This window comes from Neovison vison, chromosome 1 (assembly GCF_020171115.1).
Source record: "Neovison vison isolate M4711 chromosome 1, ASM_NN_V1, whole genome shotgun sequence".
Classification (NCBI taxonomy): domain Eukaryota; kingdom Metazoa; phylum Chordata; class Mammalia; order Carnivora; family Mustelidae; genus Neogale; species Neogale vison.
This window is the reverse complement of record NC_058091.1, coordinates 243,937,910-243,952,529: the sequence shown is the minus strand read 5'-3', so window position 1 is coordinate 243,952,529 and position 14,620 is coordinate 243,937,910. Positions and strand designations below refer to the sequence as shown.

Here is a 14,620-nt window from a genome sequence, read left to right as displayed (position 1 = left end):
TAATAGAAAAATCTGCTTAGTTTTCTTTCCTTTAAGTAAGTACCTTTAAAGGTTTCAGTGTTTTAGAACTTCTGTATGCCTCCTAGGTAGCTACTTGAATGAAAGGATCTGTTGCAGGTAACCTTATTTTTTAAAAAATTTTAAGAGCTTTATTGGGATATAATTTATATACCACTTCACATAACCCATTTTACCTAATACAACCCCACTGTTTATAGTATGTTTACAGAATGGCGTGGCCTTCATCTCAACCTGATTTTAGAACATTTTATCACCCCAAAAAGAACCTCATGCCAATTAGTAGTTACTGCCCACTACTCCTTCCTCCTTCCCTCATTGGTTTTAGGCAGGTACTAAACTGCTTTCTGTCTCATGATCTGCCTACGATGGGCTTAAATATCATATTTTAGTTAATATTCAAATTTACTAGTGGTTAATAGCTTTTTAATGAGTTCTATAACCTGGATTACAAGAGACTTTGAACTGTAAAGATCTTTAGTCTTGGAGTCTTGGAATTCAGGATTAACAACCAGTTTACTCTCAAAGATAAGTTTACAGCCTTGGCCAGATCACATGAGCTAGAAGAAAATTTACTGATACCTTCACTTCTTTACTTCTGTATCAGATATAGTTGCCTTTTTTGGTCTTTTTCAAATACATAGAGCTTAACATCATTTTGATTCTTAATTTTTTTCTCCTTCAGGAAAGATGCCATTGCATCCATTTGCTTCACACTCAGATCTGTCAATATTAGGAATAATTACTCATTTTCTCACATTTTCTATTGGGAAATTTTTTTCTTTAATGAAGCCTGATAAGGAATCCAACCCTGTTATAGTCTCACATGCTGTTGAAGGTTAAAGATCTTGACCTAAGAATATGAGGATCACTGCCTTTATATTTTGTTGAACTAATACTTTTTAGTAATCATATGATCATTCTTATTATCTTTATTATCATCAACAAGAACTATAATTCAAGCAGTATTTGTAGATTTAAAAAATTTTCACAATTTGCTTCACAAATATTTATTTTATTACTAAATTTCCTTTATCCCAGTATGCACATTTTTTTCACATTTTATCAAAATCTTAAGAAGTCTTCAATTCAAGTCTTAAGAGTTACTCTTGGGGCACCTGGGTGGGGTGAGTCTGTCAAGCATCCATCTCTTGGTCTCAGCACAGGTCTTGATCACAGGGTCATAAGTTCAAGCCCCTTGTTGAACTCCAAACTGGGTGTGGAGCCCACTTTAAAAAACAAAAAAAAGAGTTGCTGTTGGCCTGGTAACAGTGGTCTTTCTTGGCTATGTACAAGTTTGGTTATAGCAGTTAATATCATTACTTTATTGATTGTATTTTTGAGACCACATGAATTTAGTTCTAGTTTGAGAAGTCTTCAAAACAATAATAGTTGTTTTAGTATTTAAAAAAATTTTTTTGGAAACATTTTTTTCAAGTATGCAGAAATGCATATGAACAGTGGCATGACTGATGATAAGAATCATCTAAGTAGCTTCCTGAGAGGTCTTTCAATAAATATAAAGTTCTCTGTGAAGAGAGCATGTATGTTTAGTTATAGAGTTTTTTCTTTCTCTGTGGTATAAAACATAAGATGGTGGATTATAATTAATAACATCTTAGATCCAGCAAGATACAGTTTTCCCATTTTATAGATAAGCTCATGAAGGTCAGATTCCTTGCCATATTGTCATACAGCTAGGAAATAGAGACTGATTTCAGGGGAGTTTGGTTTGATTTGTCAAACTATGTGCTTTTAAATGCTTTCCTTGGTTGCTTATCTGTGTAATAAGTTAGAGAATTTGTATAATAAAAAAAATTACATCTCTTCTATCCTTAACAGTGGGGTAGCTAAATTTCTCTCTTTTCTCTTGTTTGTCCCTACCTCTGTCTCTGTTAGCTGTTGACAGGTCTGTGACTGCCAGTCTGAGTGATGCTCGGGATGCCCTAGTGAATGCTGTCATAGACTCTCTTTCAGCTTATCGTTCTTCAGTCCTAAGTAACCAGCAGCCTGGACTCATGGTTCCTTTTTCTTTGCGGCTTTTCCCACTCTTTGTGTTGGCTCTCCTTAAACAGGTAAGAGAATCAAAACCAGAAACTAAAACAGTGAAAATGTCAATAGCCCAAATTTTTATCCTGTGAACCACTGAACACTGTATGTATTACTTTAAGCCATTAAAATTTTCTGAGGACAGTGACTTTGACTCTTACTTGAACCTTGAAAGAATCTGTAACCTAATAAATTCACAAGATACTGATTTAAAGCATGTGCCTCATTTGTAAGAGATGTTCACCAAGTATTCATTGACATTATCAGAGATGTCAATGATCAGTTTTTCAGTTTTCCAGAACAAGAGCTATATGTTTTATTGCTCATGTAAGAAGTCACACATAACATAAAACTCTTCTGGCTTTTTCCTGCTCTGTCCAGTATTTCACCCACATACTACTACTTAATCTTAGATTTTCCCTCTCATACATGTGCACCTATTTCCATGACCTGCATTATACTTTCCTATGCCTGTGTTTGAGTTTAAATGTTACCTTTCTGGAAGTTGCCTTTCCTTCTATGGTCTTGTAGAGTTTTTTATTTGATATTAATTACTTGTCTTCTCTGCCTGCCCTTTGCCCCTACTGCTGGTAGGTAGAGGAGGCTTATTTTTCCAGTATCCAAAATAAAAAATCCAAGCTTGTATACTTAGGGTGTAAAGTTTATTAATTTTAAAATACATATTACAAATTTTTAAATATATCAGTTAAATTTTATCAAAAAGCTCATGTTAATAAATCACCTGGGAGAGCATCCCAGATTCCAAAATTGATAGAAACTACAAAAATTGTCAATTTGTATATTTTTCTGAACTCCAGGATTGATTTGTCTGGTGTATGTCATCTCTTCTAGGGAAGAAGGACAACCCACTCATCCTAATAGAATGGTTTTTGGATCAACTTCTAGCTTCTTTAACTCAAATTATGTATTTCCACTTCTGAATATAATATAAATGCACAGAAATTACATAAATGCTTAAATTTTAATACTTAAAAATCTGAGCTTTTCTCTCTTTAGGTCTTCCATTAAATGTTGTCCTTTTACTGAGGCCTGCCTTTCCTGATCTCCCCATTTAGTGTGCAGTGTTCTAACCTATATTCTTTACTTCTTTACCTAATGTACCTAACCTACATTCTTTACTTCTCTTCCCTCCCTTTTCTCCATAGTTTTTAACACTGACATATCAGTATTTTGCTTATTTATTATTTACTTTTCCCTTACTAGGATTTTTTGTCCATGAGGGCAAGGATTTTTATCTTTTTTGAAAAGTTACCACATTGTCCCATCACCTAGAAGAACAATTCTTCGTACATAATGGACTATCAGTAAATAGTTATTGAATGAATAAACTTTCCTTCTTCCATTTCTCATAATATTCTTTTTTCTTTCTTAATGACTATTAACATACTAATTTAAAAGATCTTGGGGGGACGCCTGGGTGGCTCAGTTGGTTAAGCAGCTGCTTTCAGCTCAGGTCATGATCCCAGCATTCTGGGATCGAGTCCCACGTCGGGCTCCTTGCTCGGCAGGGAGCCTGCTTCTCCCTCTGCCTCTGCCTGCCATTCTGTCTGCCTGTGCTCGCTCTCTCTCCCTCTCTCTCTCTCTGATAAATAAATAAAAAATCTTTAAAAAAAAAAAAAAGATCTTGGGGCACCTGGCTGGCTTAGTTGGTAGAGCATGCAACTCTTGATCTCAGGGTCATGGGTTTGAGCCCCATGTTGAGTGCAGAGCTTACTTAAAAAGAAATCTTAAGAGCCTTGGGGCCTCATTCTGGCTCCTTCGATAGAGCATGCCAGGTTATCACTTCAAGCCCCATTTAGGAAGTAGAGATTATTAAAATAAACAAAAAACTTAAGAGCCTTTTCCAGTCTTTCTTTATTTATAGCACTTCCACTTGTTTTAATACATCATCTCATTGCTGCTAGCTCTTTGCCTGTTTCTACAACTTTCCATCAGTAGGAATGCTTACAAATTTCTTTTAAAGATTTTATTTTTTTTTTAAGTAATCTCTGCACCCACTGTGGGGCTGGAACTCACAACCTCACAATCGAGAGCTGCATGCCCTACCTACTGAGCCAGCCAGGAGCCCCAGGAATGCTTAAAACCCTACCCCAAAACTTCTAATACTCTCCATGAAGCTAATATATCAGTTAAAAGTTAGTACTTAAACATCAGTAAAACTTACTATTTACTACTTTTATTCTGCTAATTAACATCCTCATTTCTATTTTTCTGGTTGATTTTTAACCTTTATTGTGTTGTTTAATTTCTCTAACTATGGGAGAAACAAGGATAGTTAACCACCATTAGTCATCTCCTAACATTTACAAAACAGATCTTTAGTCCTTCGTGTATGTTTTTATTTCATCATCTGCAGTTTAACTTTATTCTTCTCATGGTATTATTTAGATTTCTATATCACTATCCCTCTATGGCAGATAGAATATTTAGATCTAGTTCAGTGATTAGGAAATACCAGAGAGACCTAATGACTTTGCCGTGGTCATGTAATTAGTTTCTTTCAGGTGGCAGTGTAGTCATAATTTAATAGATGTGTGACTTTTTAAAAGATACTTAACAGAATCCATTAAAAGAATAATTAACAAAAAATTTGCTAATTCTGTCTGAAGATATTCTTTTAACATCTTATATTTGCAAAGCTTTGTTTATATTTATTATTAAATCCTCCCCCTTTTTTTAATGGGGGGTTGTGTTTTGTTACAGAAATCATTTCAGACTGGGACAAATGCACGTCTAGATGAACGCATTTTTGCCATGTGTCAGGTGAAAAATCAGCCCTTGGTTTACCTTATGCTCACAACTCATCCCAGTTTGTATAGAGTTGACAATCTCTCAGATGAGGTAAGATTGATTACTTTTTTAGTCGCTATTTCTTGGAGTTTTAAAGACCTAATTATTCTGAGTCCATTGTAGAAATGAGGAAAGTTTTGTTGTTGTTGTTTTCTAAAGATTTATTTATTCATTTTACAGAGAGCCTGCATGGGGGTCATAGCGAGGGTGGGGGGGTGGGGGGGTGGAAAGGGCAGAGCAAGAAGCACACTCCCAGCTGAGCAGGAAGCCAGACAGGGGCTTGATCACAGAACTCCCAGAATCATGACCTGAGCCAAAGGCAGCCGCTTAAAAACTGAGTCACCCAGGCGCCCCAAAGAAAAAATATTTAAATTGTAATATTTTTTGCCCCCTTTTTTACTTCATTCTTTCTTAGGGGTCTTTGCTAGGAGACTAGAAAACAGAGCCACTGATCGCTTATCTTCTTTCCCACCAGAGAAAGACAAGATTCTTTTTTTCTTTCACATTAGGAAGCCTTTAGGGAGGGTGCCTGGGTGGCTCAGTTCATTGAGCGCCTGCCTTCCGTACAGGTCACGATTCCAGGGTCTTGGGATGGAGCCCGGCATCCGGCTCCCTGCTCCGCGGAGGGCCTGCTTCTCTCTCTTCCCCTGACTATGGCTCTGCTTACTTGTGCTCTGTCTCTATCTCTCTGTCAAATAAATAAATAAAATCTTAAAAAAAAAAAAAAAAGCCTTTAGGGGAAATTTCTGAATGGCTCTCTTGAGTCTGCATATTCTTTGTGGTGGTTCCCACATGCCTTAAGGTCAGAGGTCTTAAGGTAATGTGATTAGTACTCCCTCTTTAAAGCTAAATCCTTAAGCTGGAGGGGGCATACCCCTTGATAGATCAGTATTTTATTTACTTCTTCCTTTAGGTAAGGTTTAATCAAGCACCTTAGTTTAAGTACTCAAAGTTTTTTTGGTCAAAAATTAATAGTTATGAATATTTAAAGGTGTGTGTGTTTTCAGAGAATAGTAGTATTCGTTATAAATGAGAAATTTCCATTTCTGGCCTTAATAAATTAATGTCAAACCTAATAGAACTATTAAAATCTCATTTGCATTCGGCCTTTATTCCTCCCACACATGTGCACATAACCTAAGTCACACAGTTAGCCATTATTTATTAACTAAATTCCAGATTTCATTTGGTTCTCACTGAAGTCATTTTTCTGTTCAGGATACATAGGTATTGGTTGCATTTATTATATTTTTTAAATAATAGTTAAGATCAGGGGCGCCTGGGTGGCTCAGTGGGTTAAGCCGCTGCCTTCGGCTCAGGTCATGATCTCAGGGTCCTGGGATCGAGTCCTGCATCGGGCTCTCTGCTCAGCAGGGAGCCTGCTTCCCTCTCTCTCTCTCTCTGCCTGCCTCTCTGTCTACTTGTGATCTCTGTCTGTCAAATAAACAAATAAAAATCTTTAAAAAAAAATAATAGTTAAGATCAGAAGTTAATTTGGATTTATTGGGATTCAAATGGGTTTGTTTAGATGAGCAATAAATATTTCTTCATCTTCCTTATATTTAAATATGAATAACTGTGATTTAGCTAAGTTTCAAAGTCTTGGAAGTGACATCAAAAAAATTTTTTTTAATTGTGACTGCATATTACCATGTCAACAAAAATTCCTGGAATGCAAAGATTTGGTTAGAGGCAAGGGAGAGCTTTAGTGCTGTAGAGTTTACAAACCAGAAGTCTGCTCTGAAGGTGAAGGTTTGAGCTCGAGTTTGAATAGGCACAAGTTCTGTGTCCTTATTAAGGGCTGGTCAGCCTGAGGTCTCAAATTGCAACTTTAGGAGCAGAGTGACAAGCTGGATACATTTTCATACTTCTCATAGCAGCTTCAGGATCAGGCAGCAGCCTGATAAGGTGTGTGGCGGGGGTCTGCAAATTTTGCTGAATTTTGTGTGTGCTTGCTACCTCAAGCTGTGTTGTCTGGTTTTGTTCCCCATGGGCATTTGTTCTGATAAAAAGTTTATGATGAGGGAACCCATCCTGTCAGCTGTTGCTGTCTAATTATTGGGGTATTTTGTTCTTAAGTTGTATTGAAAAGCTGTAACTTTTTTGGGGGCACCTGGGTAGCTCAGTCGGTTAAGCCTCTGACTCTTGATTTTGGCTTGGGTCATGATCTCATGGTTGTGGGATCGAGTCCCACATCGGACTCCATCCTGAATGGAAAGTCTGCTTGAGATTCTCTCTCCCTTTCCCTCTGCCCCTCTTCTCTCTCTCAAATAAATAAAGTCTAAAACCTTTAATTTTTTTGCTTAATTCCTCAGGGAGCACTGAACATCAACGATCGCACCATACCTCAGCCACCTATTCTTCAGCTTTCTGTGGAAAAGTTGAGCAGGGATGGAGCTTTCCTCATGGATGCAGGCTCTGTGAGTAGTCTGACTAATCTGGATCCTTGTCTCTGCATACTGCTGTATCTTCATTCCCTTTAATGTCTTTTTCTGAACAGATTATGTGCTATTTAATCTATACATTTTTGTATGAGTCACCTTCTCCCTCCATAGCCTCTTTTCATGATAAGCATACATGTCTCATCATGGAAAATTATTCAGTTGAAGACTGTATAAGCTCACTAAACGTACTCATCATTTTGATCTTTTAGAACATACTCAGTGGTAAAGGTGAGTCAGCAGTTCACTGTTACACACGTCTCAAAATGATTTTTTTCCTATTCCCAGGTACTGATGCTTTGGGTTGGAAAAAATTGTGGACAAAATTTTCTCAGCCAGGTTCTAGGAGTTCAAAACTATGCATTAATTCCACAGATTATGGTAAGACTGTTTTATCGTGATTATGATTGTGGTAGACTCACAAGACCATTTCATTGGTCTATGGCAGGGTCCTTTTAACCACTGATTTGGAGTAAGAACTGATCTAATTGCCAAATAAGCTAATGATTTGTGATTAGTGTCAGTTGGATTAATATATATTATTGAAGAAAGTAATAATAAACTTTGTCACCAGCTCTGTAATCATGGACAAGTCACTAACAGCCTCATTTGTAAATTAAGAATGTTCTTGCTTATGGAAGAATAACTGAAATGATCCATAAGAAAGCATTTGTTAAGCTCTATAGCATTTGTTTGGACAATTTTCGATTTTAAAGTTAGAATTAGGGGTGCCTGGATGGCTCCGTTGGTTAAGATCTCCAGGGGATTCATATACATGATGAAGTTTGAGAAGCACTGTAAATGATGCTTTAGATATGTGACTCAAGTAAGTTGGATATTGCTTGGTTTTGTTTAACAGACAGACCTTCCAGAACTTGATACACCAGAATCTGCCAGAATAATAGCATTCATCTCTTGGCTAAGAGAGCAGAGACCATTTTTCCCCATACTTTATGTAATAAGGTAAGTTGAATTTTCCATTTGCTAATAGTGAAATAGCAGCTTTACAAGGTTTACAGTTGTTCAGCTTTACAAGGACCTATTTTGAGTCATATGTGACCTAATGCTTAGGCAAACCCTTCAGGAAAAAAAAAAAGGATTTTCAATAAATATTACTCATTTATTCTTTATATCCAGTTATTAGTAAAGGGTATATTAAAAGTCTCATAACAAATCCACTTTATTTTACTATTACATTGTTATCTAATGTATATATTTTTATCTTTTATTCCTCAGGGATGAGAGTCCAATGAAAGCAAACTTCCTTCAAAACATGGTAGAAGACAGAACAGAATCTGCATTATCATATTATGAATTCCTCTTGCATATACAACAGCAAGTGAACAAATGAACAAATGAAGATATTTGGCTTAAAGTCATGATAATGCAGAACACCTGAGAATGTGTAATACTTTCCTTTTCTATTAGGTTTGTGGACTAATGGGATGATTATATGTTCTCACTGTGATTTCAACAAACTATAGCAAATAAAGGACCACAGCAGAGAATCAAACATGAAACTCTGAAATACTGTATTTTTCAAATCAAAATATATCTACATACATTTGACTGGATACTTTTTTTCCTTTGCTGCCAATAATATTTGAGATGTTATGGATTGAAATAGGATGAGACAATATTGCAGAGGCAAAGTAAATTTTGTAAAATAAAGACTTCTGTGTTTCAAATGTATATTTCTCCTTTTTTCCTGAAATTTTGGCTGCTACATTTACAACCTCACGAGACTGAGTGTTGCAGGGATATTACAAATCCATTGATAATGATCTTTTTAAGATCAAAAAAATTTCAGAAGTAAATATATGTAGAAAAGCTAGACCCCATCTCCCACACCTGTTTTTTTTTTTTTTTAAAGGAAGAAAAAGGATCATCATGTTAACTAAAACCAGAGTAAACTAACTCTAGTCTAGTTTGAGAAGAATATGAAATAATACAGTCAAGCTTTAAAATCTGTCAGTATTCTCTATACTTGAAGAACAAAGTCACTTTGATTTGAAATGAAAACTAATTAAGTGGTTTTCTGATTTGACTGCAGAAGACTTGGTTGGAGCCAGTATCATATTCTGCAGTGAAAAGAATCAGCTGCCTTCATAAATACATTGAGACTGGCAATGGTAATAGGGAGATGAGAGACTTTGGTTATCTTGATCCTTGAAGTGGGCTTTGTTTGGTTCATTTCTGCTCTGTGATGTATAATAAAAGTGTTATATTGGTGAATTGATGAATTAAAGAAATTAAAGGTTTTAAAAATTCTGTCTCAAATGCATCAGTAACATTTTTCTAAAAAGTTTAATAATTGGAAGCCGCTCATTAGATATTTATTCTTGGATATTAAAACTTATTAAAGCATGAATGCTGCTGTTTGATTTGGTGGATATTAAGATTAGACATATCCAATATATTGAAGTTATGGTAGAAGCTTGATTTCTGAACATGCTCAAGAGACTGCTTTTTTGTTTGAGCCAGAGAAATATTATAGTCAAAACCATTGAGTGGATTTTGTTTACAAATAGGTAAATTATACATTTATATATTTAAATTGCTGTGATAGGATATCTTTAAAGAGTTTGGCCCATTTTTCACAGATTCACCTTGTCTTGTATGAACTTCTTAACATAAAAGTTGTTCGTGTGTAATACTTGATGAAAATATTTTTGTTTCTTTGTTTTAATGGGTTAGAAAAATGTGTTTACAATCTTGGTCTTATATGATCACCAATGAAATAGTAACTTTCAGGTTTACATCAGTATGAGCTGACTTTAACTGAGTTGTTTGGGGACAGAGAAGAAGCAGGTCCCATTAGAATATACACTACTGCTTACATGCTGGGTCAGACTAATTGTTTGGATTTTATAGGAATATCATCTCCCTTAAGCAGTGTTAAGGTTTATCTTCAGGATGAGAGTGGCACATGAACTGGAAATTTTCTTGAAATCTGCTTCATTATTATTAGGAAACTATTTTCAAGCTGCAGCAAATTAAAATTGTATTTTGCCTTCTTTTAAAGAAACAGAGTCATCCTTGTGCACTGATGTTTCTTAAAATAACTAAAATTCTCTTCTTAATGTGAACTGTCAATCTTGATATTTGTAGATCCTTTCTTAATAGTAGTGAAGAACCTTCCAGAGGGAAAAGTTTGTGCGTCTAGGAAAGAAATCTTCCTGTGCCTCACTTCATCCCTAAGTGAATATGAGTTGTTATTGCCACATGCTTTGTTAGTATATTTCACAAATTTACTTTTAAAATTTCACCTTAAAAATTATTTTAGATAGTGTATAACATGTGCAATCCAGAATAATTTTGTCATAGGCATGTCATAAAAAACAACTTTAGTTAAGATTCATAATATTTGTTCTCTGGGTAATGAGGGAATGAATGAACCTTTTGGAGATAATGATATTAAGCAATTATTTTTTGCAATACTGAATGTGTTTAGTTTAGGTTTTTTTTTTTTTTTTTTTTTTTGCTGTAGGGCACTACCTGCTATCTCATCTTGTATTACTTTTTGACGTAAAGCAACTAATATTTACACTATGCCATATTTTTTTTATTGTAGTTATAAATTATAAACGATCCTTAAATTTTCTACAGTTCTACAACTACTAAAGTAACAGACAAGGGCAATCTTGGTATTTAAATCTGAGCATGGCAATTCTACCATAAAAAGTACTCTATTTTTCTAATTTCTAGGATTTTTAAAATAACATTTCTGTACATCTGACATTAATATTCACTCAAGCTGTATACCATTTTAGTTTGCATATACTTCATTTTTTTAATTTAATGTAATGTATTAAGTCTAACAGACTGTTTTTCGATAATTAGAACAAAAGATTTATTTCTTCTAATCAAAGATGCATAACAGCTATTATCTAGGGGACCATCAAATGTGATTTCAAGATTTTGTTAACTATTTCAAATATAATCCTTATATAGAAATTTTAATTTTGTAAAGTAGTGTAAAATATTGTAACATTAAATTCTTGTTCTCAAATTCAAATATGTATTGATCTTCAATGTGCTGTGTTAAATCTTGCTTCTCTTAAATATTAGAGACAAGATTTGTCTTCCTTTTTACAGTTTGTAATTTTCACTGTTTTATTCCTGTAAAAAAGTCATTTGTAACCCATGCAAATAATCGTTTGAACTGTGCTAACTTATCAATTTGGCTATTCAATAAAGTTATTGAAAGAGCTTACATATACTGACCTGTTATTTAAAGGGGTATGGATAACCTGCCAGTCACTGAATTGTGCCATGTTGTACATACACCTGCGTTAATAAGTCAATGGAAGGCTTTGGCTGAAAGCACTTTGAATCTAAGCTGGTGTCTGGGAGGTCATAAACGAAATTCTTGATGCTCACTCCTCAATGATTGCCGGTTTTAAAATTCTAGGTTGAAAGAGGTTTTTGTTTTTTGTTTTTTAATCTTGATATGTTTAAGATAGTACTCCATTGTCTTCTGGACCCTTTGGTAATTGGTAAGATGCTTACTGTCAACCTAATTGTTACTTTGAAGGTAAATCTGTTAGCTTTCAAGATTTTTCTATTATCCTTAATATTCTATAGTTTGGCTACTCTGAGTTTATAGTTTATCTTGCTTGTTTTTCAGAGCATATTTTATTTTTATTTTTAAGGATTTTATTTATTTGACAGAGATCATAAGTAGGCAGAAAGACAGGCAGAGAGAGAAAGAGGAGGAAGCAGGCTCCCTACTGAGCAGAGAGCCCACCACGGGGCTCCATCCCAGGACCCTAAGATCGTGACCCTCACCGAAGGCAGAGGCTCAACCCACTGAGCCACCCAGGTGCCCCTAAACATCTGACTCTTGATTTCAGTTCAGGTCTTGCTCTCAGGGTTGTGCATTCAAGTTCTGCTTTGGGCTCCAAGCTGGGTGTGGAGCCTACTTAATAAAACAAAGATTAAACCTAAAAGAGGAGCACCTGGGTGGCTCAGTTGTTTAAGTGATTGACTCTTGATTTCGTCTCAGGTCATGATCTCAGGGTCATGGAATTAAGTCCTACCTCTTCTCAGCAGGGAGTCTGCTTGTCTCTGCCCATCTGCTCCTCCCCCTGCTTGTGCTGTCTCTCAAATAAATGAAATCTTTAAAAATATAATAAAAGAAAAATTTCTGCAACTATTTACAAAAGTTGAAACTAGTGCTGTCAGTGCTAGGTTTGGGGCAAACTGGTAAATTTTTAAAAAATGAGTGGGTTTTCCTTCGTAAAGTCCATAGTGAGGGAGACAAAAATTAATATAATAATCTTAAGTATGCACATCATTTATCAAGGAATCATACCATTGAGAAGTACTAGGAAGTTTAACCAATAAAATACAGAAACCCCATAGGAAAATGGTTCCCCAGAGATATGTAAGCATATAACATAAAATCTTCACACTTTTAATTCTTATCAAATTAAAGGATCTATCATGCATCTAAGCAGACAAAATTTAAATTTGGCTTCTATAGCCTCTCCTAAATGAAAAAAATATTGTTTATCCTGGAATTGTATTGGTTTTGGTTCATCAGGATTATATGTCATTAAGTTCTGCACATTTATTATACTGAACAATTATTTCAGTTTTAGAATTTTTTTTAAGACACAGAGATGTAGGTCTGTACACACAGGGCAACATTTTCTAATGCTTTGTAATTAAGTAGGGTATGTTCTTGGGATTTAGCTTTTAGCCAATCAAGGGAGAAAGTCGGTGTACATACCTTGGCTCTTCTTGTTATTGAATCCAAAAGATATTGTTAGGTTTTTTTTTTTTTTTTTTTTTACATTTTTTTCCTCAAACTTTTCTGTCTGTACAGGGTCAGGGGACTAACAGTTAAATATAGTAGCTTATTACCCTCTGTTTTGGCCAGGTTTCACATTTCTTGATTCCAGTCTTCATTTTAGGGGACTCACTAGATTGCTTCACCCTCTGCAGCCTGTCAAGTGGATGATTGAATTCCTTCATTCTTTTATCCATTCACTTAGACTTGTGATTAATAACTATCATTTATGTACCCTACACAATTTACTTCCTCCATAAAGGCTGGCTTTATTTATTTATTTATTTAAAGAATGCTCTAGACCACGTGCCAGCTCAACTAAGAACCTGAACTCAGTACCCTGAGCTCAAGACCTAAGCTGAGATCAAGAGTCAGTGGCTTAACTGAGCCACCCAGGTGCCCTCATAAAGGCATTCTCAAATTCTACTTTATGGCTGTTGTTATAAGGATAACTATAATCCATGTTAGATTCATTGTTCTATGTTATTATCATTATACTTTTCTTCTGACTTAAAAAGAAATTAAAATTAAAACATTTCCATAATAGTGATTCTCAACACGGCGTTATAGTTTGGTGGGCTCTGCCGAGTGCTCACGCTGTTCCAGGAGTTCCAGTTCTGAACATAACACAAGGCTTGTCTTCATGGAGCCTACAGTCTAGCTGGTGAGAAACGGACAATAAAATAAGTACATTTAGCTTACGAGTCGGATAAGAAAAATAAGATTAGAGAGTATGGAGTCTTTAAAATGGTGGTGATTTAAGTAGAATGGACAGGGACGTCTTCACTGGGAAAGCCGCGAACAAAGACGCAAAGGAGGCCTTCAACGGGGTGCCTTGATGGCTCAGATGGTAAAGCATCTGCCCTCGGCTGAGCTCATGACCCTAGGTCCCGGGATCAAGTCCTACATCCAGGGTACCCGCTCAGCGGAGAACCTGCTTCTCCCACGGCCCCTCTCTCTCTTCCCCTAAACTGGGGGGGAGGCGGGAAGGAAGAGAAGGTCCGACACGCGCCAGGTGCGTATTTGGGAGAAAAGCAACTGAGGAGAAAGGAAAAATGAGCGCAAAAAACACCCTAAACGCAACTCCCTCTAAATCGTCGCTCCCAGGTTACGTAGTTCCGTAGTTTACAAGCGAGGCCGCAGGTCACTAGAAATAGCGTCTGCCGCAGCAGCCTCCATTTTGCTTTTGGGCACCAACCTCAGGTGAGTTTATGCCTCGCCCACCTTCCTTTCTCTCTCATCATCATGGAGGCGGGTTTTCTTCACGTCCGAGTGAACTTCAGAGAAGCCCAGTGGCGGGGGCGGGGGGCGGAGCTAAAGGAGCAGCGAGGGCCAACCCAGGCAGACCGGACTGGGGAGGTGAACTCTGCCCTCATTCAAGATGGCGTCTCAAGCCCCGCGCTTTGTCCTGTCCCGCGGCGCGCGTGCTTAGCCCGCCTCTCAGGCTCGGCGCTGCGGAGGCGGGCCTACGGCAGGGGGCGGGCCTACGGCAGGGGGTGGGCTC

General features: G+C 36.5%; 1 protein-coding gene across 2 annotated transcripts in view; it reads left to right on the top strand.

The window, feature by feature from the left end:
* Positions 1-11,535, top strand: part of SEC24A (SEC24 homolog A, COPII coat complex component) — a 66,049-nt gene extending 54,514 nt beyond the window's left edge. For both annotated transcript variants that reach the window (XM_044227347.1, XM_044227339.1), the window contains exons 18-23: positions 1,918-2,093; positions 4,792-4,929; positions 7,194-7,298; positions 7,608-7,700; positions 8,179-8,282; positions 8,556-11,535. In XM_044227347.1, coding sequence (XP_044083282.1) covers positions 1,918-2,093; positions 4,792-4,929; positions 7,194-7,298; positions 7,608-7,700; positions 8,179-8,282; positions 8,556-8,670 — 731 coding nt within the window. In that variant the 3' untranslated portion in view covers positions 8,671-11,535. The remainder of the gene's footprint in view (positions 1-1,917; positions 2,094-4,791; positions 4,930-7,193; positions 7,299-7,607; positions 7,701-8,178; positions 8,283-8,555) is intronic.
* Positions 11,536-14,620: the final 3,085 nt, after the last annotated feature.